Raw genomic sequence first — 27929 nt, 5'->3', positions numbered from 1 at the left:
ACCGACCGCCGCCGCCGCCACCACAGCAGCAGCAGCGAGCGGGAAGAGGAGCTGATCGGGAATAGCGCAGCACCGGTAGAAGGGCTGGGGAAGACACGCCACGGCCGCTACCACCACCGCCGCCGCGGGACGGTGAGTGCGGCAACGAGAGCCGAGATGGGGGGGGCAGGGCCACGGCTCCACGTGCCCGTGCATCCCGCTGCAGTACTCGTGAGGGCGGGAGGACCGTCCCTGGTTGAGGGAGTAAGGCCTCAAGAGGTGAAAGATCACAAACTCGCCGCCCGTTCTCAATTGCGGGACGCGAGCGCCGCGAGTCCTCCCGGGCCCGAACAATGGCGGCGGGGAGGGGAGGGGGCTGGCGGGGCTTGTTTTCTTCGGTCGGGATGTTCCAGGCCCCGGCGCTCCCCGCTTCCCCCCCCCCCGGTCGGCCTTGGTGCAGCTTTCTGGTTAGACGTCGGGGGAAAACCCTGGGAGTGAGGGAGGAGGAGGACCCGCCCGCAGCAGCACCACCTCCGGCGACAAGAGGCCCGCGCCATGGCCTGTTACCGCGACAGGAGGAGGAGGGGGAGAGAAGCCATCTTTGTTCGTTTTTGCGGCGCCTCCCCTCCCCCGCAGCCTGCTCCAACGGGCGGGGTATCCGGTCGGAGAGGAGCAGGCCTGGCCCGGCTTGGCAAGCGTCCCCGCCACACCCCCCACGCGGCCCTCGCTTCCCGGAATAGGGGGGGGGGAGGCCCCGGCCCCGGTTCTCCCTGCGCGACTCGCCGCCGCCTCCCGGGCTCCCTGTAATGGTAAAGGCAGCACGCGCGCTCTTACACTGTGGTAGCCTAGGGAGGGGGGGTGGGGGAGGGAACGACTTGTACGCGCGTGACAACCTGCCGCAGCTGCTCGTCTCTTGTTACAATTGGCGCGTGCGCGCGCGCTCAGCCCTTACGAGTGCGGTCGCTCCCGCGCGGCCGTCAGCCAATGAGAGAGACTGTCGCCGAACCCTGCTGCGATCGCTTCCGCACCTCCCATTCGTCTGCCCAGCCTTGGGGGTTGGACTCGTTTGTATTATTGCTAATAGCAGCAGCAGCAAACCATCAATTCAGACCAGTGTTTAGAGGCGAGGTTTGCTGTTGGTTTGGCGAAGGTGTGGCCGGTTTTCTCTCTGCCTCTGTATTTGTGGCTGCTGAGCCCCCGTCGCCCCTGTCGCGGCAGCTGATGCAGCTTTGGTGCTGAGGCTCGGGGAAACAAAATTTTGATGTTCCCGCCAAGTGCAACTGAGTTCAAAGTTTAGGGTGATGCGATGTATGTCTAATGATGCCGGCACCTGGCAGATATTCTAAGTCCTAATGATTTTTTTTTTTTTATTGGCCAATACATGAATGTCTTAACAAACATTACTTTTTATTTTGAAGATTACATGTCACTAACAAGTATGCATTAACTTCAGTTGACATGCCCAAGTGTGTACAGACTAGAAAACATTTTGTTCTGGTGGTTCCACAGTTATTGCATGTTCAAGATTTTATATTGTGATCCTAAGATCATTAGAATTAAAAAATAGTTTATTTTGGTAATGTCTCTGTTTCATTTTTACAAAGTAAATTTTAAAGGTTTCAGTGTTTATGGAACCTAATGGATGGACAGATTGGAAGCCAAAGTCTTCCATTTATACACAGAAGCATACTGCAGGCAGCCTAATACTAGCAGTGCATGTTTCCCTACCATAGAAACATAGGCCAGATTTAAAAAAAAAACATTTATTGGGTTTTACATGAGTAAATGCAATTTACCCGTGTAAGTGGGCATTTGTAAATTGCCATTGATTTGTCCATGGCATATTCACGTTTGAGTGCATTTTATGCACCTAAATGGCTTTTTTAAATTGCTAGGATAGTATGTTACATTTACATGTATATCTCCTTTTAAAATTACCTCCTAAGATGTCAGATAAGATCCAGCTAGTCTTACTCCTGATGGAGTGCTCAAGACCCTAGTTGATTCCTTGTTTTCACCTCAGTAGGGAACCATTGTTCCTTTCTCATGTTATCTTAAGGCCTACCAGCCTGCCTCTAACAGCTGGAGCCAGATTTGAATTGGTGGCCTAAAAGATGAATGGGCGCTGTGCTAGCTAGTAATAATAATAATGTAATTATTCCACACCTTACCACTTTGGGTGCTGAAAGTGTGTTGAAAGCATAAGTAACTTGCATGGTCCGAGTGCTGCTTTAAAGCAGCAGTAGTAGCCCGAGCCTTTAAAAATATCTCTTTGTTTCTTTGCTCTGCTACTTCATCTTTTGCTTTTATTTAGCATGTTTCAGAAATTAATTTTGAGTCTGAGCTGGCAGTATGTTCATCTTTCTGAACAGCAGTGAAACTTGCAGAAATGGGGGGTAAAAGGATACCTGGAACATTTTAATGGTATGGGTTTGTTGCTCATTCTTGTTGTTCTAATATATATATATATATTTTTCATCTATGCATTTTTTTTTTAATTATGACCACATAAGAACATAAACAAGTGCCATTATGGCAGATCTTAAAGGACTTCATTTCTTCTTGTTTACTCAGGAGAAATGGCAATTCCCCCAAGTCAAATAATTATTAATTTATCTGTTTTGCCAAAACTTGACCAAACCTATTTTAAACCATTCTTTATACTATTAATCTTTAGCACATCTTTCAGCAACAAATCCCACAGCTTAACTGTGCAATGCCAGAAAAATTTTTTTTCTCAAGTGTGTTTTAAATTTGCTAGTTCATGAAGTATCCCCCTACTCTTAGTACTATTTGAAGAATAAATAACTTTTCCTCTAAAACTTATTTCAGACCACTCATGATTTTATAAATCTCTATTATATCCCCTCTGTTGTCTCTTCTCTAAGCTGAAGAGCCCTAACCTGTGTAGCCTTTCTTCATGGCTGTTTCATCACTTTATTTTTTGCCCTTCTCGGATCATTTTCTAGTTCTTGTATATCCTTTTTGAGATAGAATTGCAACAATATGGTTGCATCTTGGATCCATACAGATGCATTTTTATATTCACAGTTTTATTCTCAATTCCTTTTACAAATAATTCCTAATAGTCTTATTTGCTTTTTTTGACCTGCTGCACACTGAACCGAGGATTTCACTGTATTGTCCACAGTGACTCCCAAGTCCTTTTCCTGAGTGGTAAATTCTAATCTGGAACCCAAGCATTGTATAGATATATTTAGGAATATTTTCCATATGTACATCGCTTTGCACATGTCCAGATTAGATTACATTTGCCTTTTAGATGCTCGGTTTTCCAGGCTCACGAGGTTCTTCTGTAGTTCCTCGCAGTTTGCTTATGTGTTGACACATTATTCAAAGCAGTTATCTGCAGATTTGATCATCTCACTCATTGCTCTCTTCTCAAGATCATTAATGAATAAGTTAAATAATAGTGGTCTCAGTAGAGATCCCTGGGACACTCTATTTTCTCTGTGGACAAGCAGGGCTGAATAAGCCATGACAAGTGGGTGACATTATCCGACAGCTCCAAATGAACCCATCTCTCAAAGTTTAGAAAAAAATCTTATATGAGCAAGCTTCCTTGTGAGCCACTCAGGCTGATTTTCTCCAAGCTTCCACATGGATGTGTGACTCTCTCTCTAAATTTTTGTATCGTACATTTTCCGATGCAGTTCAAAGCTTCTTGAACTCTGCTGCCTCGGCAGCCCATCAACAGCACTTGTAAGTGCTTCCCAAAAAAACAAAATTTAACAAACATGTACAGAGAAAGGCCAAAGCAGAAGATCGCTATCAGCAGCTTCAAGGCCTGCATTTGAGGGCGCTATATGTCCATCATAGATTCCTTTGAGGTTTGCTACAAGTGCCCCAGCCCCGACCATGATATGGTTAATTGCTACAACTATGGTTGGATGTTCCTCAGAGCTCAGCAGTCTCTGGCTTGGAAGATATGTATAAAGATAATGGACCTTTGTGTTGTGGCATAGTTGACACAGCCTAACAGGCAAATCCACTAGGCCTGCTCCAGCAGCTGGCGAATGCACCCTGGGTTGGGACTAGAGCTTCTCCTATACCAACCCCATTCCCCACGCGTTGAGGCCAAGATCAGTGCAAGCTGCAGTTCAACAGTTACCAAGGATTGGATAAGTTCTTGGAGGAGAAGTCCATTACCCGCTATTAAGTTCACTTAGAGAATAGCCACTGCCATTAGCAATGGTAACATGGAATAGACTTAGTTTTTGGGTACTTGCCAGGTTCTTATGGCCTGGATTGGCCGCTGTTGGAAACAGGATGCAGGGCTTGATGGACCCTTGGTCTGACCCAGTATGGCATTTTCTTATGTTCTTAAGCCAGAGGTTGAAGCGGGTGGCAAGCAGGACGTAGACAGAGTTCCTAGCTGGCGGCAGGCAAGAGGGTAATTCAGATCCAAAGCAGAAGTCAGTACTAAATAGACTGGAGAAGAACTGGGATGAAGGAAAACCAAGGGCAGAACAAACTGAGCTTGAGAAGAGAGGCTGAGCAGGCAGGAACCAAGGCAGGATCAGAAACCAAAGTAGGAGCAACACGAACTGCTCTGTTGCTGAGGCAATCCTCTCAAGCCTTTTATACCCAGCCATATGATGTCATTGCTGCACACCAACAGCTGGGTTTCCCCGCCATGGGGTCTTCCTAAGGCGTTGTGCCTTGTGCGCACGCGCCTAGGGGAGCCCAGGGAGCAGTGTTACTGCTGGCATCATGGCGGCATTTCTGCCTCTTTGGAGGCTATCAGCGTCCTGGGGTGAGTGCTGCCAGTTGCAGGATAACCCTGTGACCAGCATGGGATCTCTGAAGGAGCTTAAGCATATGTGCTGGCATGAGTCTGGACACTGGAGCCATTTTTTTGTCCCGGAATGGGATGTCCACAGTCCAAGTCGAGTGTAGAGTTGCCTTGTGCCTAAGCAGGGCCCATTCTAAGATGGAGTCTGTCGGAGTCAAAGATAATGAAACTGTGTTGTTCTGTGGCTGTAGGGCCATCATCAGTGCCCAAGCATTTGTGGCCATATCGGCACAAGTGCCATCTTCTTTCATACTGCAGAAAGTCCCCATGGCACTGAACCATATATTCTACCTGGACCCGGATTCTATGTCTATTTCAGCAGCACGATGTTCCAGGTCCAACCAAAGATCTTACAGTATGTTACATGTCTGTTGAAATGTATTATTGGGAAATGCAGTATAAACTTACCAGACAAGCTTATGTGTCCCAACATTTGGCATTCAAAGCTAAATTGTTTCATACGGAGGTTTGTGCAAAATGTAATCAAAGTGTTAACCATCTGTCTCATGTTTTTTTGGGAATGTCCACTCAATCAACAGTTTTGGGGGAAGATTGTGTCCTATTTGGAGCTCCCTCCATTAACATTGCTTTTTGATAGTTTCCCAGCTTTGTCAGTATGGGGCACAGGCAACCGTATATTAGTTTGGAAAGCCAGTGCGGTGGGAAAAAAATTGATTTCAACACATTGAAGAAATCCCGAGGCTCCCTCTTTCTGGCACTGGAGGAATCTTCTATAAAATGATGCAGATGGATCACTTTTTATCCCGACGGTCTTTTAAGCGTCAGAAGTATTTTATGTTAACTTGGGAACCTTATATCCAATCTCTCTCGCATAGATCACGTAGTCTTATATTAAATGGGTGAGAGTTTAATACTTTGGGTTAAATTGATAAAGGTGCGGTAGGGGCCTATGGGGGGGGGGGGTAGAGGTTTTGTTCTGTAAGCTGTGGTATTTGAAAAATTTGCTACGTCTTTGTTTAGCTTGGTATGCCTCAGTCACAGGCATGCCAAGTGTTGTATATTTGTTTCTTTTTCTCAATAAAAAACGTTAAACCATATTCTACCTGGACCCTAGCCACTAAAGGACACCAGTGGTGGCACTGGTGAAGAGCACCCATTCTAGGGCATTGGCGCCAACCCTATCTAACACTATAACAATTGACACTGAGGAGTAAAGTGCCATATCAAAGCATTTCGATGCGGAAGGTTGTGACAGAGGTCTCGGCTCAGAGCCCTGTTCAATCAGGATGGAGCACCTCAAAGGCTAATCTTTCCTTAGAACCAAGTACATTAGCTCTTTTCCAGCAAAGTGAAGAGGAGCCTAGATGGTTTCTGAAGAGGTTGTCTCTTCAATTTGGCCCAGAGAGCACAGCAGCTAGTAGAGCAGCTCATTGAGTTGGTAAAGAATTTCTTTGACTCTTCAAGACAGAAGAGGAGCCTTGGAATCTTGCCTGTCTAAAATGGAAAGATATTCCTGCAGGCAGGGGCTCCACCTTGTTCCTCACCAATACTTAGCCTAACAGAAGACGACAGGAGATAGACCTCAACAATCGGACAAGCCTTCTCATGTGATTGGGGAACTCCACCCTGAATTGGAGGATGAAGAAGGAGGTTTAACTAGGCAGATTCCCTCCTGGGCAGTCCCCTCCAAGATGACAGATATTTCTGCCTCAATCACTGTCTTCATCATCTGGGTCATGTATCAGTGTTCCCCCGTTTTTGGGATCAGAGGAAGGTTCAATGAAAATTCTGTTGGACCCCTTACCTGACTTATTTCAACACTCCTCTCCTCCTGAGGATCTTTGATACTTCAGATTTCTGGATAAATTGGAAAATGGGCATAAAAATCAGGAAAGAGGTAGATTTGATAACAGGTTTTCAGCCTTCTGCAACCTCCAGACTTGGCAATGGTTCTTGTGCATGGGTTACTCCAGAATCTCTAGTCCAGGATGTGGCAGAATGTTGACATGAATTAGCCAATACATGTGGGAGATTTCATACAACATGCCGTTTACTGAGCATGTATGGGAGTTCCAGCATATATTCGCTCTGTCAGTCTTTCTTCATCTGAACTACCACATGGATGTGTTCCAGTTTCTCTCTATAACTGTTGTTATTTTTTGGGCCTAGTGCTTGAATATTTTTTTTCTGCTGTTGCCTTGAAAGCCCTACAAAAAGAACTTTTAAGTTCTAAAGAAAAGCATGGAGAAGCCCAAGGCCAAAAAGCCCACAGTGAGTGAGTTCAAAGCCTTCATCTGTGGGTGCCAGATGTCCATCTCAAATTCTCTTGTCTGCTACTGCTGTTTGAGCCCTGACCACAACTCATCAGAGTTCTATAGTTGTGGTAACATGTTACCCAGGAAGCAGCAGTACTGCGCTTAGAAAATGGAGGCCCTGAGAAAGGCTCCATGCCCCAATACGAGGCCTCGGTGTGGAACTGTTTCTTGTCGAGGAGAAAAGCATCATCAGACTCCCAGTGTAAAAGGCAAGGAAGGAAGCGTCTCCATTTCAGTCCCACAAGCACAGGAAGACTCCCTCTGTCTCCCATGGCACTGACCTCCAACTACACTTCAGATCAGAGGTTGAGTATGGCGTAGAAGGATTTGGTGCTGGAAGAGTTGCTGAGAAAAGTGCCAAATGAACATGGAGACCCCCTTCAGAACATCCCCCCTCCGAGCCAAAGAAGAAGGCAGAGCTGTCTGAGCAAGGTCCAACTCTACACCAAAGCAGAACCCAGTCTCATTGGCACCAGTGTCATCATGATTATGGCACAGAAGATCTCCATGGAACTGAGTCATCCATTTTTCCTGGACCTGGGGCTGACCATAGCACCATCTCTATTGGCACAGAGCTCAAGGGAGCCTTCAGTACACTCGGCATTTAAGTCGGAGGCACCATCTGTGATGTCAGAACAAAGTGCTTCAGTGCAGACATCCAAACATCCCCACAGTTCTACCATGGAGTAAAAGGAGTTGCCATCATCTTTGGAATGGGATGCTAGTCGACAGGAGTTACTGAAGCAGCCAGCATGGAATGGAGCCAACAGCCTGCATGGTGAAGGATGCTGCCATGGCACCAAGTACCTCTTCTGCTTTACCAGCATCTCTGAGTGAGGATGAGCCTATCTGGGACCCTGAAGAGGATGTCTGACTTCCATTTCCAGTGGAAGTCCAGTTATCAGAGTTCTGTCCTTCCTTGAGCCCTGAAGACAGAAGAGAGAGATTAGAACTACTCTTGTCTAAGTTAAAGGAAATTTTACTATATATTGATGCTGTTGCTATTCCTTCACCGGTACAGACCTCACCGCAAGAGTTTCCAGCGCTGGGAGTAAATCCTTAACATGAGGTGATGGATTCTCTACCCTAGGGGACTTCCTTCGCAATTTCCATGGTGAAGAAGTGGGCTTCATCCACTCTGGGTTCCACTTGGAAGTTTCCCATCCGGACCAGTGAAGGTCTGTGCTTCATTTCTGCTTTTAATCATCATCAGGATCATGACTCAGCATCCCCCAGTGATCAGACGACAAGTTGGATTCCACAGGGATTTCATCTGATCCTCCTCCAGACTTGCCGCAGTATACCTCTCCCCCTGAGAATCTCTGCTACTCCATATTTTTAGGACCCAAGAACAGACATCTTTGGGCTTCTTCAGTTCCTCCAACCTCCAGCTAATTTTGTGGCTATTACAGTTCACAAGCTTCTGCGGGATTTTCAGATGGTAGTTTATTTATTTATTATTTAGATTTATATTCTGCTTTTTGCAGTGCTTCAAAGTGGATTACATTCAGGTACTGTAGGTACTGATGCCTACTTCTTGCCTTCCAGTAGTCAGGAAGCTGCACTTGAATTATAGAGTGCAGTCCGCCCTGGGATTTAGGTGGTCCAATTACCACATCATTCCATGATTACTAACACACTTCCAAGGAAGGATCCAAAGTCATTGCGTGCGTTTGGTTCCATGTTGAGTGCCCAGATAGTGGTTCACCAGCTCTACACACTTCTGGATATTGCATGAATGTGTCCAGAAACTAAAATCCTTGATAGAATTACCCAGAATAGGCAGATTTCCATCAAGCAGTAGAAGACATGGAGGAATGTGCTTTATCAGATCCACATATGAAGCTTTTGATACTATAGCCAAGAATTTGTCTGCTTCTATAGGAACCAGATGACTTGCGTGGTTACTGGTGAGTGACCTTGGAGAGGATGCGCATGATCGTCTCGCAAATGTACCACGTAAGGGCAACTTGTTCAATGACAAAGTTAGAGACAGTGGCTGTGATTAAGGAGCATCAGTCCACACTATAATCATTACCGCCTGCGGTGGGGAAACAATCAGCTCCTGCTCTATGCCAATGCTTCTCGTACAAGAGCCCATTCTTCCAAAGGAGTCCATCTCTTTTCAGAGATACCACGTTCCACTTACTCTTGAGCAGCAGAAGCTACCTGCTCAAGGTAGTCAGAGGGAAAGATGTCCACCCATTTCTGTTCCCTTTAAACTGTACACATGCACACAGTTCGTGACCTCCGCACACACAACAAAACATAGTGCGCACAAGAAATCCTGATATTATTTGCATTATGCTGTCTCATGGCATACAAATTTGAACTCAGCTTTATGACAAGTTGCACAAAAGAACATTTTTGCACATATCGCCCTTCAAAAATTAGAGGTAGCATTGCCGCCCACATCTCAGCAAAAGACACAGCCTAAGCTGAACACTAGTTTTTGATAACTCTGAGATCTGCCTCTTTCACTGGGGGGGGAAGGGTTCAGTTCTAAAAATTGTAGCATATGGCTGCTACTTACGTTTTTCTTGCCTTCTTCTAGCCCCAGTGAATTTCAGTCTTGAACTCTTACCTTTATCAATCTGCCTACCTGCAACTAGAGGTGGAATGACTCTTCCTTCAGAAGGTGGTCGAACTTGCACCTTCCCAGGAGTGTAGCCAGGGATTCTATTCCTGGTACTTTCGAATCCCCAAGAAGTCAGGGATATTGAGGCCTATACCAGACTTGTGAAGCCTGTACAAACAGCTTGAGAGAGAGATCACCACAGATGATTCTCCCTTTCATTCAACCGAGTGATTGATTGTATGCACTGGATCTGAAAGACACTTATGAACACATTCCCATTCATCCTACCCATCGGAAATTCCTCAAGTTTGTGGTGAATACTGCACACTACCAATACAAGGTGTTCCCTTTTGGTCTCTCAGCAGCCTCAAAAGAATTCCCGAAATGTCTTGTGGTAGTGGAAGCATAGCTTCATCTGCAGGTAATCTGTTTATTCCAATACCTGGACAATTAGTTGGTGTCAGGTCTATTTCCATCAGGTGTTCTGGAGTCCCTCAAAAAGTCCATATGGCGCCTCCAGCCCTTGGGCTTCATAGTCAACTTTTGCCAATCAAATCTAGTTCTGGCTCAAAGAATCAAATTCATAGGATCCTGGATAGACTTGCTTCAGAAGTATTTCTCCTTGTTGAAAGGGTCACATTGTTGATGCACCTATTATGGACCTTCTTTCAACAGGGGAAGCATCAGCAAGGTCAATCCTTTTCCTTCTTGATCACATGGCAGTTGCTATGCATGTGGTACCTCTAACTTGTCTGCACATACAAGGCCTTCAATTGGGGCTCTGAGGCCCGTGGGATCAGCCGTTTTAACCTTTCTGCCAACAAATCTCGGTGACCTGCAGGTTGAGAACATCCCTTCAGTGGTAGCTGTATCCAAAAGTTCTAAAGGTGGTTCTCTAGCTACAAGTCCCACTGCATTTAGTGACTACCAAAGAGTGGGGGCACACACTGCTGATACAAGGATTGTGGTTCCCAATGGAGAGTCATCTGTAAATCAACCACCTGAAGCTGCAAGCCATTCGCTATGCTGAGATCTTTCTCTTACCTCCTTTCAAAAAAGAGAATCTTAATCTAGATGGACAGTCAAATGACCATGTTCTATTTAAACAAGCAGGTAAGTACAGTGTTATACTCTGTGGCTCGCAGGATGCCCCAGCAATTTGCCTCTCTTATTGGGCCCCAAGCTTCTCTTTACTGCAAAATGCTGCCAATGCACGCTGCCATGATGTCCCTGCCAGCACCTGCCCTAGGTAAGCACACGCACAATGTGTGTTGTCTTGATCCTTCATTTCTGTATTCCTGTCTTGTCCTGGTGTCTCTGTGTTCCAGCTTTCCTGCTCTGTTCCCGAGTTTCTGCCTTGCCTTGTCCAGTCCTTGTTTTTGCCCCGCCTGGTCCTGTCATTGCCTTCATTCTGTTGTGTCTTGTCTTGTTTTAGCTCCCCACAGGACTGCCTTCCTGGATTCAGACCTCGGCCTTGGACCTTGACCTTTCTCATTTGCTGCCTAGACCGGACCTTGCTTTGTCTGCTGCCTTCCCTGACCTCTGGCTTATCTTCTCATATCCATTGTCTGCTCCCCGCCCTGACCTTTGCCTGGCTTTGGACTTTCGTTCTTTGGATCGCCCTAGGGATGCACCTAATCTTGGCTAGCCATCAGAACCCAAGGGCTCAACCTGCGTGCAGATGGCTGGTATAGGCGAAGCTCCAGTTGGACCCACCACAGGGCTTGCACACCAGCTATCGGTATGGGCCTAATGGGTTTGCTCGCTAGGCTGGACCAACCACACCACAGCACCATGGGTCCACCATTTCTGAGGGCGTTAAATATGGGCTGTTACACCTTCTGTCAGGAGGCCATTCAATTCTGGACATTGGTAGGACATCACAATGTCATTTCCAGGAATCCAGAATATGTTGGTGGACCATCTCAGCAGAGTGTTACAAGTGGTCTTTACCCTGGCCCTAATGGCATGGATGTTGAATGTGCAGTAGTCTCCTCCTCCTTTCTGAAGGAGGTGGAGGATGTGCTGATTTCAGCTAGAAAGCCCTTATCCACAAGATCTTACAGTTTCAAATGAAAGAGGGTATGGGACAAGACAACTGAATCCCGTCTTCTGTGGCCCAAGGGACATGCTTCAGTATCTATTGTTTATGCATCCTCAGACCTAGGCACCTCTTTAGTCAGGGTTTATCTCAGCACCATTGTGGCACAATCACCAACAGATGAAAGGGGGCTCCCCTCTCTCTCCACCCTTCAGTACCCAAGTTCATGAAAGGGCTGTAGCATTCCGGACCTCTAGTCAGTAAACCTACCATGCCTTGGGACCTTAATGTAATCCTAGCTCAATCACTGGGCATGAACCTGGAAAGCGTTACATCAGAATGAAGAGTGACAGTTCTGGTTTCATATTCATCATACCAGCTGTTTTGTTTTGTTTTTTTCATATAAACTCTCCCAAGGTTTTCTGAAAGTGGTATCTGTATTTCACATTAATCAAGCTATTGTGACCCAGTGCATAGAAAGGAGAATGGGCTGTTCACTCTTTTAACTGTAAGAGAGCCCTAGCTTATTACCTAAAGAGAACCCAACCTCACCGTCAAGTTTCTCAACTGTTCATGTCATTTCATCGGAAAGGGTAGTTGCCAAACAGACTTTGTCCAATTGGCTAGCAGACTGTACAGCACACTGTTATGTACTGGCTGATTTACAGATTACAGGCTCAGTCAAGGCTTATCTAGTGAGAGCCATGGTGGCTTGTGTGGCTCATCTTAGGGCCTCATTTGCAAAATTGCTGCTTGGTTTTATGTATGCCTTCACATCGCACTACTGTTTCAACAGCATGTCCTGAGGAAACAGCAACTTTTAACAAACAATTCTGCATAATTGTAGCCCACTCTCCACCTGGTGGGGCTGCTTTAACTTTAAATAAGTATTTCCACAGTGCAGCCCTCTGTTTGGGCCTCCCCACTCGTAATAACTAATTCATGCTGTCTGTTGATAGAAATAGTATCTGTAGACAGCAGTATGAATCGGCCATTGTTAATACCCACCTGCTCCTGGAAAGTCAGCTATGTCACTGAAGCTTATGCACTGAAAGAGACTGAGGGGCTCCCAAGGCAGTGCATACACGCAGGAACTCCTGCACATGCTCAGTAAAGACATGACTGATCTCTGAGAGCTGGGTCCATTTTGCCATGGTTAGATGACGTCACCCACGCGTACTGGCTAATTAACTCATCCTGCTATCTATGGAGAACCCTGTTTACAGTTAAGCCAATTTCCTTTCCTATCCTTTAGTCCAGCGGTTCTCAACCTGTGGGTCGCGACCCCGGCGGGGGTCGAACGCCCAAAACACAGGGGTCGCCTAAAGCAGGGGTCCCCAACCACCGGTCCGCGGGAGTTTTTTGCTGGTCCGCAGCACCACCAAGCACCGGCAGGTGTGTCGCGCGCTCCCGGTCTCTCCCGCTGCTGTTGCCGCCGGGCTGTCAGCACGTTCAAGCCCAGCGGGAACGGCAGCGGCGCTAGAAGAAGCTGTGCACCCATGGCTGGGCCTTTTCTTCTTCCTGCGCCTGCCCCCCCCTCCCGTGACCCAGAACAGGAAGTGAATCGCGGTGCGCGGGAAGGAGAGAGAGCCGCGCGAAAAAGTAGCAGCAGCGGCTGCAGCATCGGTCCTCGAGCAATAGAAGCAGCCGGTAATGGAGAAAGGAGACAGCAGCATGAGCCTCCCGCGGCCGATGGGATTCTTCTTTCTTGGCCAGCGGAGGCTGCTGCAGCTCCCATTTGTGCTCGGGGGAGAAGAGGAAGTGAGTGAGAGAAAGAGAGAGAAGCAGCCAGCCAGCCTGTGTGTGATTGACTGGTCAGAGAGCTGATGTGTGTGTGTATGTGAGAGACAATGAAAGTGATTGCTCAGGGAGATGACTGATGTGTATGTGAGAGTGTGAGACATTAGTCAGGGAGGTGACTGATGTGTGTGTGTGAGAGAGAGAAAAAGCATGGAAGTGAGAAGTCTGGGTATGTGAGAAAGCATGGGCGTAAGAAGCCTGGTGTTGTGGGGGTGAAAGAAAGCATGGGAGTGAGAAACCTGGATGAGTGTGCATGCATGAGAGAGAGAGACTGCTTGGTAAGGTGATGGTGCGTGTGAGAGAAAAAGACTGGTGTGTGTGTGTGAATATGAGAGAATGTGATTCAGGGAATGAGAAGCCTGTGCACGTGGAGAGTGAGCATGGAAATGAGAGAGACTGGTGTGTGTGTAACAGAGAGAAAGTGATTATGGGAATGAGAAGCCTGTGCATGTGGAGAGAACAAGCATGGGAGTGAGAGACTGGTGAGTGAGTGAGTGTGTGTGTGTGTGTGTGTGTGAGAGAGAGAGAGACAGAGAAAGTGATTATGAGAGTGAGAAGCCCATATATGTAAGTAGAACACGGGAGTGGGAAGCCTGTGTGTGTGTGTGTGTATGGCATGAGAGAAACTGTTCAGGAAGGTGACTGGTGTGTGTGTGTGTGAGAAAGTGATTATGAGAGTGAGAAGCCCATATATGTAAGTAGAACACGGGAGTGGGAAGCCTGTGTGTGTGTGTGTGTATGGCATGAGAGAAACTGTTCAGGAAGGTGACTGGTGTGTGTGTGTGTGTGAGAAAGTGATTATGAGAGTGAGAAGCCCATATATGTAAGTAGAACACGGGAGTGGGAAGCCTCTGTGTGTGTGTATGGCATGAGAGAAACTGTTCAGGAAGGTGACTGGTGTGTGTGTGCCAAAGACTGTTTGGGAGATGATTGGTGTGTGAGAGACAGAAACTGGTCATGGGGGCATGACTGGTATGGTGTGTCTGTGTGAGAGACATGGGCACTAAGGAAGAGGACCATAAGTATAGAGCTTAGCTTCTACTGCTGCTTCTGGTGAGTGCCACGGCCTGCAGGGAAGGGGAGTAGGAGAGCTGCTGGAGGGGGTAAGTAAAGGTGGCTTTTTAAGTTTATTTTTCTTGACTGCCATTTTAATTGTGTGATGTCTGCTTTTTTGAAATATTTTATTGGTGTTTGGAGAATGTTTAATAGTTTTTATGAGTTTTTAATTGTTGGATGTTCATATCTGTTTTGAAACATTTATTCTGCTTATTAGTATAGTTTTACAATTATTTCTGTGTGGGGATCTATAGCTGCTTGCTAGTTCTGTTTTCCTAATAAGAGGTGTATTGGTTTTTAGGACCTGATTTAATATTTGTAGTGTTGCCTTTTCATAGATAGGGTTGCTCCTGTTTGAGTGTATTCCATAATACAGGTGTAACTGTGTGCGGATTAGTTTATGTGCATTACTACAGATCCTGGGAGTATGTTAGGTCGGTTCTGTGTCTGTTACCGAGATGAGATATTTTGCTAGCATGTAAGCGTTTGTATCGGTCTTATTTGTTGTGTTTTCTCAGAGGACATGCATTGGTGGTAAACTGCTGTCTTTTCATAAGTAGGGCTATTGAGCCTGGAAATAGAAGGAGTTTGAGTTGCTGTTACTGAGATGTCACTAGAATCAGAATATCTTTTTTGTAGGGTGAGTTGTATGGGGAATGTCATAATTCTGCTTTACATCCATTATTGTGGGTCAGGGGGGTTCCTGTGGATACAAACTGTACTTTTACATCTAGCCCCGTGACGATCATGGGTCAGTGTGCCATGCATGTGAGAACCTATGGTGAGTTGAGTTACATTCACATTATAAATGTCATAATTAAATGATAAGTGTGCACTAAAATCCAACCCCATCCATAACCCCGCCCCATATGACCAAAGCCCCGCCCTCACCCCACCCTCACGGGGCGAGGGCGGGGCGAGGGGTCACCGCAACATGAGGAACTGTATTGCGGGGTCACGGCATTAGAAAGGTTGAGAACCACTGCTTTAGTCAGTTATGCATTGCCTCCTCCTCCCATGACATTTTAATTTTCTGAGTCATCTCTCATGAGGTACTTTATTAATGCCTTCTGAAAATCCAAATACACCATATCGACAAGCTCACCCGTATCCACATGCTTATTTACACCTACAAAGAATGTATTTTTTTACTTTATGTGAAGTAAACACAAATGGGATGGAAACTTAATTCCATCTGCATTTTTCTGGAAAAGTGATCATCTTAGGATATATATATATAGAGAGAGAGAGAGATGTGTGTTTGTGTGTAAATTAGTAATAATATTCAGTGTGAAAAATGTCTCAATCTGTTTGATCGTTTGGCAACTGACCATAAATAACAACTTGTCCAAGATGATTTCGGTCCTGTCAGGTATTTTGCACTGCAGTGATATGGGATTCACCCATCGGTATCGAATGTCTTGCTTTTTAACCTCTAGCGGGAAATCTGCAGTGGATGCTGTAAATGGCACCAAGTCCCATACCCTGTCTCTGTCCACCTCTGAGGTTCCCTCCAGGCTGCGCAGAACTTCGTGCTGCCTAACAGCCATTTATTTGCCAGTAATTTTGAGACTGAAGCTATTTTCTTACTATGCCAGGTGCACGACAATAAATATTGAAAATTTGCCTACATGATTAACTAGCTCCAGACCGTTAAACCTGGAATATTTTACATCATGTTAATTGTCCAGCCAGTGTACCTGTACTCCAGGCAGCATAATTTCTTTCTTATACTGAATTATGTAACATTGGGTACATTGTCAGTAGTGTAGAAAAATAATATAAAAATCAGTTTTGTGTGATAGTGTAGTTCACATTTATGTATGTGTTTTTGTGCATTGCATATGCAGAATCCTCAAGAATTTCACCCAAAGCCTATTGGCATTAGTTGACGCTATACAAGTATAGAGTGCCAGCCCATCTTCACAGACCTGAGACCACCTCCCCACTGCCTCAATTTGCTCGTTTTTTTTTCTTTGCATCCTTTTTTTTGTCTCCAGGCTTCCTCTAGTAGCCTCTGTAGCTTCTCAAGGCCAAACTTTTTCCACTCACAAAGCCTCAAAGACTGCTCACAAGTCATGAGTTTGTGGGATTCTCAAGGGCTTCTCAAGGGCTGTGTATCTATAGGGATGGAAAAATTATTTTGAACAGTTGGGTGCTAGCCAAAATGTTTAGAAAACAGTTCAAAATATAATTTTCCCTTGTCATTTTTTTCTTTTTAGCTTTTTTTTTTTTTTTTTAAACTTATCCACACACCCCCTCTTTCCCCCCCAACCCCTCAGCCTCTCTCTCCACTCCCTTCGGCCTTTCTTCTGTGTGTCCAGGTAGCAAATCTTAGGCCACAGTAGCTCCTTTTCTGGCCCGGCCCAGATGTTCTGTATAGGCCTGAGTCCACCATAACAACAGCAGTTCACCTTTGGGGCCCATGGCAGTGGCTCTTCCCAGTCTAGGGATACTGTTGACGTAGGGCTTCACGGCTTTTGTGCGAGAAAGTCCAGCTGTCACGCAACAGTGACATCTACTGACTGGCTAAGAGTGCATCTGTTCTGGGCTCCAGGGGAGGGACCTGAGGTCCTTGCCTTTTAGCCAGTAGGCTGTTGCTGCAACAGAAGTGTTAGATGGAAGGGGAGGAAAACGCTGGTTAGCTGTGCATGAAGACCCAAAGCACTAGTAGGGTCAGCTGCTGTTTGAGCTATAAGTCCAAAGAATCAGAGGAAAAGCTGTTGAGCCAAAAAACCAAAAATATTATTTAGTAAACAAAAATCAATTAGACCAATACAATAATTTTAATGTTCAGTTTTGGTGTATCTGACTTTGTGTGTGTGTGTGTGTGTGTGGGTTTTGCTAGTTACTAGTGGATTTCTGATCTTCCCATGGTTGGTCCTGTGCACCTAATTCCCCGTTTCCTACCGTTTCTTTCTAGCTGTGTTTCCTTTGCCCAACCAATTCAGCTTTCAATAAGCAATACTGGAAAAAAAAATATGTTTAAAATAATTTGATTATAACAATCAGAATTATTAAGCTAGTATTTTACATTCAGATATGAGATATTAACATCTCTTTGGCTTTTGAAAGGAAAGGGGGCCAAGCAATAAGAGAAATAGAGGCAGGACGAGAGAGAAAAGAGGGAAGTTGATGATCTGAGAATCCCAAGTGGTACAGCAGCTTTAAGGGAAGGTAAATTCTATATATTAGAGGGCCTTGCAGTGCAGCTGAACACCCCGCTTTCTGATGGGACATATTCTGTTCAAAAGCGGCAAATATATATCATATTTTTTTGGGAGGGGAGGGGGAGATTACTCACTTTTATCAGCAATTGCCATAACTACAGGAGTTGACGTGAGTGATAAAATGCACCCCACATATTTTCATGTGAGATCAATAAAGCCCCTGTCAGTTGTCTTACAAGTCCCGATTGAGTAATTTCATCCACCTATGGTTGCTAAAATGGAAACAGTCAGAGGAAGAATAGGATTCAGGTCGAGGTACAAGGATGTCGGTCTCTTCCTTTGAATGCAACACTCAGTACTTGCTTTGTATTGGCAATGGACCAGTTTGTATAATGCCATTTAATGAAGGGTTTGTGCTTTGTAGGTTGGAAGGAAAAGGGAAACCAAAATGGATTTGGCCAACCACGGGCTTATCCTCCTGCAACAGTTGAATGCCCAGAGAGAGTTTGGCTTCCTGTGTGATTGCACTGTTGCTATCGGAGATGTCTACTTCAAAGCCCATAAATCTGTCCTTGCATCATTCTCCAACTACTTCAAGATGCTGTTTGTTCACCAGACCAGGTAATTGTGAAAAAGTGAAATGAGCACATCATTTTAGGGTCACCGGACTTTCGGGGAAGCCCTATGAGATTAACTATTTTAGAAAGTGGTGCTTTTATATCAAAGTAACTTTCACTTTATTTATTTTACCACATCACCATTTTAGGCTTTCTTTGCAGTAGTATTAAAGAACGTATATAAAGGAAGGCTTCGTCCATCTGACTGGCCCATGTGCAGGTCTTCTGGCACAGTGAAGAATGCAGTCAAATAGACAATGTGAAGAGATTTAAAGGTGTTTGGAGCTACATTCAGCCATGACGTAACATCATTTACGTTCAGTCAGTAAATCTAACATTGTTCTATTTGTAAACGTTGGCGGGAGAAATTCCCGTCGCGCCAGTTTCAGTGAGGAACATCAGCAATACGGAATTTGAGGTCTTCAAACCTATGTCTGCATTCCAAACAATAGGACATCAGTGGAGCCGTCAGTCAGCCCTTTTTCAAACAGCTGCGACATTCTGACACATGGCTGCAATCTACGAGACATGCTTGTGCCCTCAGATATTCAACGAGAGGCTATTTCCAGCATTGCCCAGTTTCCGTGTGCACAGACGTGGTGGATGTCACACCTAGTGGCTATCGAGTTCTTCTTCACCATTCTTCTACATGTCAGACCAGCGGTGTTATTTTATGTGATCAGATGTCCTTGTGTTAAGTCATTAAGACCATTCGTGCCATTTGTTCTTGTATGATAGAGCATCACAGCTGTTTGAAGAAAGGCCAACGAACGTTGGCGTCGCATTGTTTGGAATTGTTTGAAGACCTCAGATTCTGTTCGTTGATGTTCCTCATCGAAATTGGCACGGCAAAGATTCCTCCCGCTGTCTTTTGCAAACAGCATAACACCTGAGTTACCGACTGCAACACTTTAATACCTGATGGTCTTAACACTGATATGGACCTCACTGCATTTTTATGATTTCCTGCTATCAATCCTTGTTGCAATCAATGAGTGTCCCAAACAGACTCATTTGGATTTTGCTGTTTTGCTTTTGTTGTTTGTGTGCACACTCTGGCCCGTGTTAATAAGTTTTTTCTGTATTTGACAGCTTGACGTTGATGGACTTTTATATCATTTCCTGGTTTGGGGACATATTTTATAATATGTGTGTATGTGATACATATGGATTATAAAATACTATGGTAAAACTACATGCAGCCATATAACCGTGTATTTGCCTCTCACGTGCAGCTGTTTAAAAGTTATCCGCCCTGATTTTAAAAAGTATGTGCTTAAGTTCATCCACACAAGTTACACCCTCTGGAGAGCATGTGTCACTTTGTGATACGTGTCCGTGAATAATGAACTTAGGCCATAAGTTTACTTTGAAAATTCAGGGTAAAGTCTGTGCATATCAGTTACTGAGTGTGGGCTTCGCCTGCCCAGGATGCTGCATCCATGCATCCAGTTTTGTGCTGCTACCTGTGTGGAGCAGAAATGCAGTTTCAGTGGCAGTGAGCAGGGCATGAATGCTGAGCCCAGCTTCTGTTCTTCAGGCTGTTTGGGGGCAGGGTTCACAGCCCCATGGGGATGGGGAGGGCAGTCCCAGCTACCACACAGCGGTGACAACTCACAGTTTGGAACTGGGCTAGACAGGAGGTGGAGAATGTTAAGGGTTGGGGGGTGGGGGATCCTGAATAGTTGGAAATGAAGCTCATGGTGCTCTTGACACCAGCAGAGGCCAATTCCAGTTAATGCTGAAAGCCCAGAGAAGCAGGAGTAATCCACAGGGCCAAAAACAATAATGCAATTGTATGTAACAAATGCTCCGGCCCTGTTCCAGTTACTTGCAGGCGACGTGATCAATGTTTGTTTTACATTTATAAGTGTGGGGGTGGGGAGGGATGAAACCCGTAGCTGGATTGACTGTGTGCTCTGGAATATCATTGCCAGAACTGTGGGTCCGATTTAAACCTCAGGTGCTGGCACGTGTCTTCTGCATGCGAGGGATTTATTGGACCGAGGCAGTTCTCCCCGTAGGTCGCCTGATCCAGCTCCTTTGACATGAGTCTGTTTTCTTATGCTTTGGCTCTGTTTTTACAGTTTATAGTGGTTTCGTAACCATTTCAGGTTCAGGCCTTTCCTGTTTGTAAAGCTCTGGTGGCTTTTCCTCCTGCCATACAGGCCGATAACAGTAAAAGTCGCGGGAGAGCTCGCTCTCCTGTGCGCGCGATTCAGTATTAAATGAGGACCCAAGGTAAAAAGAGGCGCTAGGGACACTAGCGCGTCCCTAGCGCCTCTTTTTTTCACAGGAGCGGCGGCTGTCAGCGGGTTTGACAGCCGACGCTCAATTTTGCCGGCGTCGGTTCTCGAGCCCGCTGACAGTCTCGGGTTCGGAAACCGCACGCCGGCAAAATTGAGCGTCTGGTTTTCGAGCCGCAGGCTGATTTTAAATTTTTTTTTTAATTTTAAATTATTTTTTACTTTTGGGATCTCCGACTTAATATCGCCATGATATTAAGTCGGAGATCACTTTCCCGGTGCCCGGAGAAATTAGCGCCTACCTTTGGGTAGGCGCTAATTTCTGAAAGCAAAATGTGCGGCTTGACTGCACATTTTACTTACTGAATCGCGCGGGAATAACTAATAGGGCCATCAACATGCATTTGCATGTTGCGGGCGCTATTACGTTCGGGGGGTTGGCTGTGCGTTTTCGATGCGCTATTACCCCTTACTGAATAAGGGGTAAAGCTAGCACATCGAAAACACGCGTCCAAACGGCCTGTTAGTTTTGAGTACCAGGAAAGGCCCTTTCCTGCCTGTTATCAGTTAGAGCAGATTAGATATTTTGGGAGGAGGGGTATGGCACAGATCAGGTTATGATCCTGGTAGCTTGACACAAGCTCGGAGAGTTCCAGGCCTATGTGTGTTTGTGTATATGTAAATGATTGGACAGTTCAATCTGATCTCCCTCTGACCCAGTCCACAAAGCAATTCAAGAACATAAGAAATTGCCATACTGGGTCAGACTAAGGGTCCATCAAGCCCAGCATCCTGTTTCCAACAGAGGCCAAACCAGGCCACAAGAACCTGGCAATTACCCAAACTCTAAGTAGATCCCATGTTACTGATGCCAGTAATAGCAATGGCTATTCCCTAAGTAAACTTGATTAATAGCAGTTAATGGACTTCTCCTCCATGAACTTATCCAAACCTTTTTTAAACCCAGCTACACTAATTGCACTAACCACATCCTCTGGCAACAAATTCCAGAGCTTTATTGTGCGTTGAGTGAAAAAGAATTTTGCCAATTAGTCTTAAATGTGCTACTTGCTAACTTCATGGAATGCTCCCTAGTCCTTCTATTATTCGAAAGTGTAAATAACTGATTCACATCTACTCGTTCAAGACCTCTCATGATTTTTAAAGACCTCTATCATATCCCCCCTCAGCCGTCTCTTCTCCAGGCTGAACAGTCCTAACCTCTTCAGCTTTTCCTCATAGGGGAGCTGTTCCATCCCCTTTATTTCTCAGTAATTATTTTACAGCACAGTCCTCATTTAAGCTAAACTAGTTTTGAAATGCATTCTCTTTGGGATTTGATCCTCCTATAACGTTCCCTCATTTGAATCTGAAACAGTTTTCGTTTTGCATTAAAAGTCCTTCAAAAGTGAATTGTCCATGAGACAGAAATGTATTTCTGCTTCATTTAAGGCTATGTTTTAATAGGAGGTATTTAAACTAGAAGTTTCTTGGGGTGTAGGCTATATTACTTTGCTATCGCCTTGTATAGTGACCTCTACCCTTTGTAAGTAACTTTTTATGCTTGTATATTTATTTTTTTTCCCTTCTGTTTCAGTGAGTGTGTTCGTTTGAAAGCAACTGACATACAGCCTGACATCTTTAGCTACCTTTTGCATCTGATGTACACTGGCAAGATGGCACCGCAGCTCATTGATCCAGTTCGGCTAGAGCAAGGGATAAAATTCCTGCACGCCTATCCGCTTATCCAGGAGGCCAGCCTCGCCAGCCACGGAGGCTTTTCACACCCGGATCAAGTTTTCCCGTTGGCATCCTCTCTGTATGGCATTCAGATTGCTGATCACCAGATAAGGCACCCCACAAAACCTAACACCGCAGCTGACAAGCTTGGGCGGGAGCCAAGACCCCAGCCTTCCAGGATGAGCCAGGAGCCAGTGAATGAGGCCATACAGCTCTCTCAGCTAACAACGCCTCTGCCACAAGCAGCCCGGACGAGTATACCGCTCTCTGACCCTTTGCAGCCACCAGCATCGCCAGAGCTGACGCCCTCTGGCGTTCCCACTGCTCCCTCTGTGGAGGAGAACAGCATGGAGGAGCTCCCCTCAGATGAGCAGCCTGCAGCCCTCACCATAGCCCATGTGAAGCCCAGCATCATGAAAAGAAATGGAAGCTTTCCGAAATACTATGCCTGCCACCTCTGCGGGCGACGGTTCAACCTGAGGAGCAGCTTGCGAGAGCACCTCCAGCTGCACACAGGAGTGCCTTTCTCCTCGGCCGGCCAAGGGGAGACCAGCATTTCCCCCTCGCTTTGCGCCAATGCCGCGGAACTGGCAAAGGATGGCATGGAGGCTACCGAGGCCGGTATGATGAGCGACGGCGAGCTGCCGCAGATTTCGGACTCGCCCCTCATCGACGGGCAGCAGCAGGCGGAAACGCCGCCCCCCACGGACATTGCGGACATAGACAACCTGGAGCAGACGGACCAGGAAAGGGAGGTGAAGAGGCGCAAATACGAATGCTCCATCTGCGGGCGGAAGTTCATCCAGAAGAGCCACTGGCGGGAGCACATGTACATACACACCGGCAAGCCCTTCAAGTGCAGCACCTGCGACAAAAGCTTCTGCCGGGCCAACCAGGCTGCCAGGCACGTGTGCCTAAAGAGCTCGGACACCTACACGGTGGTGGACAAGCAGACCCTGGAGCTCTGTGCCTTTGACGAGGGCAGCCAAATGGATAACATGATGCTGCAGACCAACAAGCGATACAAGTGCAACGTGTGCGACAAGACGTTTTCCACCCCCAACGAGGTGGTGAAGCACACGTGCCAAAATCAGAACTCGGATGCCTTTCCCTTGGAAGAGGAAGGGAAGTCCATACTCCTAAGCAGCGGGGAGTCGGAAGCCACGGAAAACGATCACACAATGTTAAGCTCCATCAAAAAGGAGCAGGAAACTGTGTTGTTAGATTAAATGTGGCAGCCTCCATCCAGGGTTCCTTTTCTGTTTGGGTTTGAATATTATTTCTTGGCACATCTTTCCTTAAGCAGCCTTGCTTCCATGCCACGTCCCCCCCTCCCTTGCATCTTCTCCTTCCTCCTCCTCCCTCCCCACCTTCATGTTTCCTCACCCTTCAGAACCAGGCGGCAGATAAAATGCAGCTCCTCAGTGGCGTGGCAGGGAGGCCTGGCTCCTCTCTCTCCTCTGAAAGGTTTCCTCAACGCCATTTATTTTAAATCTAAAGAAACTGTGAAGATAATCCAGATAATTTTGTTAATAGGACTAGTAGGTTATTAAGTTAACAAAATTAATTATACTTTTAGGTTAAAATGCTTACAACGAGGTGCATAGGGTAAGGAGAAGCAAAATACTCTTTCAGATGAAAAAGAACTAGATACAAATGCATACATATTTAGTTATTTTACCCCATCACTTTTGAGGAAATGAAAAAATAATGAATTGTGCTTTTTAGAAATAAACTTCCGATGTACACAGAAATAATCTTAACAGAGAAAATGATCCAGGTCTCTCTTTCTCTCAGTGGGTCAGCGGTAGGATTCTCTTTCTTACTGTCTCTTCCAGCAGCTGCATTGACAGCACGGCCCCTTCTGAAAAGACAATAGTTTGTTGAACATTTCTCACTTAATATAGTAAGAAAGCGATGGCGGTTTTCCCTATACACCTGCATATTTATATGCACACACAATTATGACTGGGTTATTAAAAGTACTTTGGAAAAAAAACAGTTTGTTACAGATTATATAATCCTTTTCTTTGCCTAAAAAAAAAAAAGCCATTCCACTGCTGATCACTTTTGCACCTGGAAGCAGACAGAGAGAGAGAGGCAGCCTTGCCTGCGTGCAGTTGGAGTCGTACCAGAACACGGCTGGTAACAAGACAGAGTTATGCTTACTTGGGGGGGGGGGGGGTTCAGAGGCGAAGGTTTAGTCATTTTTCTCACAGATATGAAACGGGAGCAACTGGTGCAATGAAATAAAGCCCCCCCTCTAGTGCACAGAGTGCTGCTTATCCACACCCAAATACTGACCGGGGGGGGGGGGGGGGGGGGCGGGGAAATGGTTAGCCCACGATAGAAGGTTATTTCAAGAAATTCAGAGTACTAGATTTTTTTTTACCCTCCCCAAAGATTTTAACTTGATCTGCTAGACCAGGAACTTGCATTGCAGTTAGCTAGTTAGCATTAGCGACTATTCCAGTGAACCTGTACATTTGTTTAAAAGAAATGTGCTTAGTTTTGTTGTTTTGCTTTTTTTTTCAGCACCTCTTAACTTGCTCTTGAGTTTTCGGTTGTTTTCCCTCGCTGGCATTGCAGTCCAGTGAGTGGGGGGGGGGGGGGGGGGGGGTGGAGCGGGGAGCAACAGCCCAGCCCTGAGCAGTGACCTGTGTTTGAAATTCGGTATCGGGTTGTGCCACCAACGGAGGAACGCGTGGATAAGAAAAGGCTGATTACCTGCAGGCAGGCAAACGTGTCTCAGAAAACTGGCAATGAATTGCATAAGTCCCAAAAGTCAAGTATCATGTGCAAAGGCATCCCTGTCCTAACAGCTGTTGGATGCATGGTTATAAAAACCGATGTTAATGAGGAATTTGCAACGATCAACCATGTGCAAAACGTAAATAGGAGATTTCCCCTCTTAACTGCTGGTGGCACTGGAGAGGGGCTACCGTACCTGGAATTAGGATTTTCGGCCTGGCCCAATAGATGACAGAATATGCTGGCCCTTGAAAGCTTGCATTGTTTCCACCCACAGACGTTTCAATGATTTCAAGTCTCTTGCCACACGTTACAGCACCCTTTCTGTAAAACTGGATCATTGTGCCCTTGCATCGCCTTGGCTGAAATCTAAACCGTTTGGTCTTGCTTTCGGTTTATTTCCGTGTGCAAGTGGCAAGTTCTGCCCCTCCACTTTCCTTACTAACCCCCCTCCAACCCCCCCCTTCCGTTGGTGGCTTCACCTGCCCCGGTTTAGCAGGGTTGACCAAAACAAAAGCCTTCCTCTGGGGTTAACCGCCTCCCCCTAGAACCCCAAAATGCATGGTCTCTGTGACGCCCCTAGATGTGAACTGACGGGAAGAGTGAACCTGGGCTTTCCATACTGCTGCTGAGAACTGATTGCTGCTCAGTCATGGTTGGGTTTTTTTTGTTTTGTTTTTTTTTTTTGCATGAAGTAGGCTTCCTGCCTTAGAAGACCATCTAAGCTGGTTATGATGTAATTTTCACCTGCTTAGTTGAAAGCTATTTCCCCTCTCTTCCTCCAAGCAGGTGCCAGAAACGTATTGCTGACTGCTGTCTGTACACGATAGTGGTATAAGCAGGGTCTAAGAAAGAAAGATGGTCATTAAGTAGAATCAGGGCAAACCTCCCTAGGATGGGCCTCCACCGTACTCCTCACCATATAAAGCTTTTGTGCAATTTACGAACCATGGACCCGGTCAATCCTTGTTAAGACCTAAAGAAGATAAAATGGCAGGTTAGTTAGCTATCTTATTTTACTTTCTCCCTTTTTTTTTTTCCTACCATTTTATTCTTTCTTTAATTTTTTTGGAGGAGGGTCAAGCTGGGCCCCTCTTAGGTTGTGGGCCCTGTGCAAGTGTCCCATTTGCCCTCTGGATAAAACGGCCCTGAGTAGAATAGGAGAGGGGTGGCTTACAGTGCCTTTAGGTGTTGCTCGGGACATCACACTTGTATCGGTGTTGAACATTTAAGGGCCTGATTTACTAAGGGCTTTCTGGCATTCAGCGTCTATGGGAAAAATGCTTAGTAAATAAGGCCCTAAGTTTTTTAACAGGCCAATTTTTTTTTTTTTTTTTGCATAGAATGAGAAAGAAACGGTCCCCCATGTTTTTCGTTGCTCTTTTAAAAGCCTGGGTATGCATTTATGCCGGCTGCAGTCATTGGTAAGACATAAACTGATTCAAATCACTTAGAAGTGAAATATTGCAGAAGATTTCAAGGACCCGAGAATAAGAATATCTGCAATACAAAGATAGATAGTGCAGGCAGAAATAAGGAAAGAAGAGGGTGTGTGCAGGGAATGCTACACCCGTATTTTACAGCCGAACATCATCCTGCTTCATATATACATGCATTCTCATATTTGTAACTTTTTATATGTACATTGTTTCACCAAATAAAAACTACATTTAATGGGCCATGATGTGTCCATAGAGTCTGAAGAAGTATTTTAATTTATTCCCGCTCATGAGAAGCCTTGCCTGATGAGCTGCTGCTGAGAGGGGGGGGCGGGAGTGGGGTAAGGTAGCAGGAAGCCTGACCTGGATCAGTGGAAGAGGAAGGCATCGAGTTTCAGCAGTAGCCGCCGCCTAGAGCTTACAAGCCTCGCTTACACTTCAGAATGAACACATAGGGATGGATGTACTGAACTGTGGAAAATGTACCATAATTGTGTGAGAAAAGGCCAATATTGGGCTTATACTGAGGTAATGATGTGCAAAAATATCACCTGGTATTTTCACTCTGTGTGTGTGTGTGTGTGTGTGTGTGAGATTCGTAGCACAACAGAGACTTTGTTTAGATAAAAGAATGCCTCCTAAAGAAAAGCGAGCAAGACGGGAAGGTTTCTTCTTTGCTGCGAGAGCAGTGAAACAGCACTGCTTTTATTAACAAGGTAAAATTTATTTATTTATTTATTTATTTAACAGTTTTATATACCGACCTTCATAGTAAATAACCATATCGGACCGGTTTACAATTAACAAAGAATATAACTGGAGCTCATAAGCAACTCAACTCATATAGAAACAGGAAGCAAGTAAGTGCACATAGATAGTAACTTTCAAACTGGCACGCGTGCACGTGCGTCTGCCCGGGCCCAAGCACGTGGCTATTTTATAACTCGCAGGCATGTTATAAAATAGCCTGGCCATGCGCACCTGTGCACCAGATTTTAAGTGGGTGCGCGCAAATGCCGCTTCTACCACATGAATTGGGGGATTTTAAAAGGGGTGCATGCCGACACATTTATTTATTTAATTCTTTTCTATGCCGACGTTCATGACGCATGTCATATCACATCTGTTCACATCGAACATGGGTATTTAACATTAACTTAATCGTAGCTAGGATGCTACTGATGGAGTTAAGAGAAGAGGTAAGTTACAATGAACGAGGGATGGAAGAGAGTAAGGAGAGAGGAACAATTGAGTAATAGTATATATATATAGGATAACAGCGGTAAGAGGAACAGTTGAATGATATATGTTATAACAATAATATACACATAAAATAATGAATGTAACATTACAGATTATATGGTTTAGGAAAGGCTTGTTTGAACAGCCAGGTCTTTAGTGTTTGTTTTTTTTTAAAGGC

The 27929-nt window shown here is 45.5% G+C and overlaps 1 protein-coding gene across 2 annotated transcripts; it reads left to right on the top strand.

Annotated features, from left to right (window-relative positions):
* On the top strand, positions 1 to 24873 carry ZBTB2 (zinc finger and BTB domain containing 2). Of its 2 annotated transcripts, none has more exons than XM_029596554.1 (3): positions 1 to 132; positions 18141 to 18337; positions 22177 to 24873. In XM_029596554.1, exons 2-3 carry the CDS (start codon positions 18165 to 18167, stop codon positions 23546 to 23548), a joined length of 1545 nt encoding a protein of 514 aa, XP_029452414.1. In that variant the 5' UTR covers positions 1 to 132; positions 18141 to 18164; the 3' UTR covers positions 23549 to 24873. The 2 variants fall into 2 exon arrangements, with proteins under 2 accessions (XP_029452414.1, XP_029452413.1); XM_029596553.1 differs by lacking the exon at positions 1 to 132 and adding an exon at positions 15268 to 15327.
* The last annotated feature ends 3056 nt before the right edge of the window (positions 24874 to 27929 follow it).

Source organism: Rhinatrema bivittatum, chromosome 3 (assembly GCF_901001135.1).
Source record: "Rhinatrema bivittatum chromosome 3, aRhiBiv1.1, whole genome shotgun sequence".
NCBI lineage: Eukaryota > Metazoa > Chordata > Amphibia > Gymnophiona > Rhinatrematidae > Rhinatrema > Rhinatrema bivittatum.
The sequence above is the reverse complement of the archived record's forward strand: the minus strand, read 5'-3'. Positions and strand labels throughout refer to the sequence as shown.

What these genes read in the sequence shown, in the direction of transcription:
- ZBTB2 (XM_029596553.1), top strand. An exon ending in CTGTTTGTTCACCAGACCAG is followed by an intron (nt 18,338 to 22,176) that starts GTAATTGTGAAA and finishes CTTCTGTTTCAG; the next exon opens with TGAGTGTGTTCGTTTGAAAG.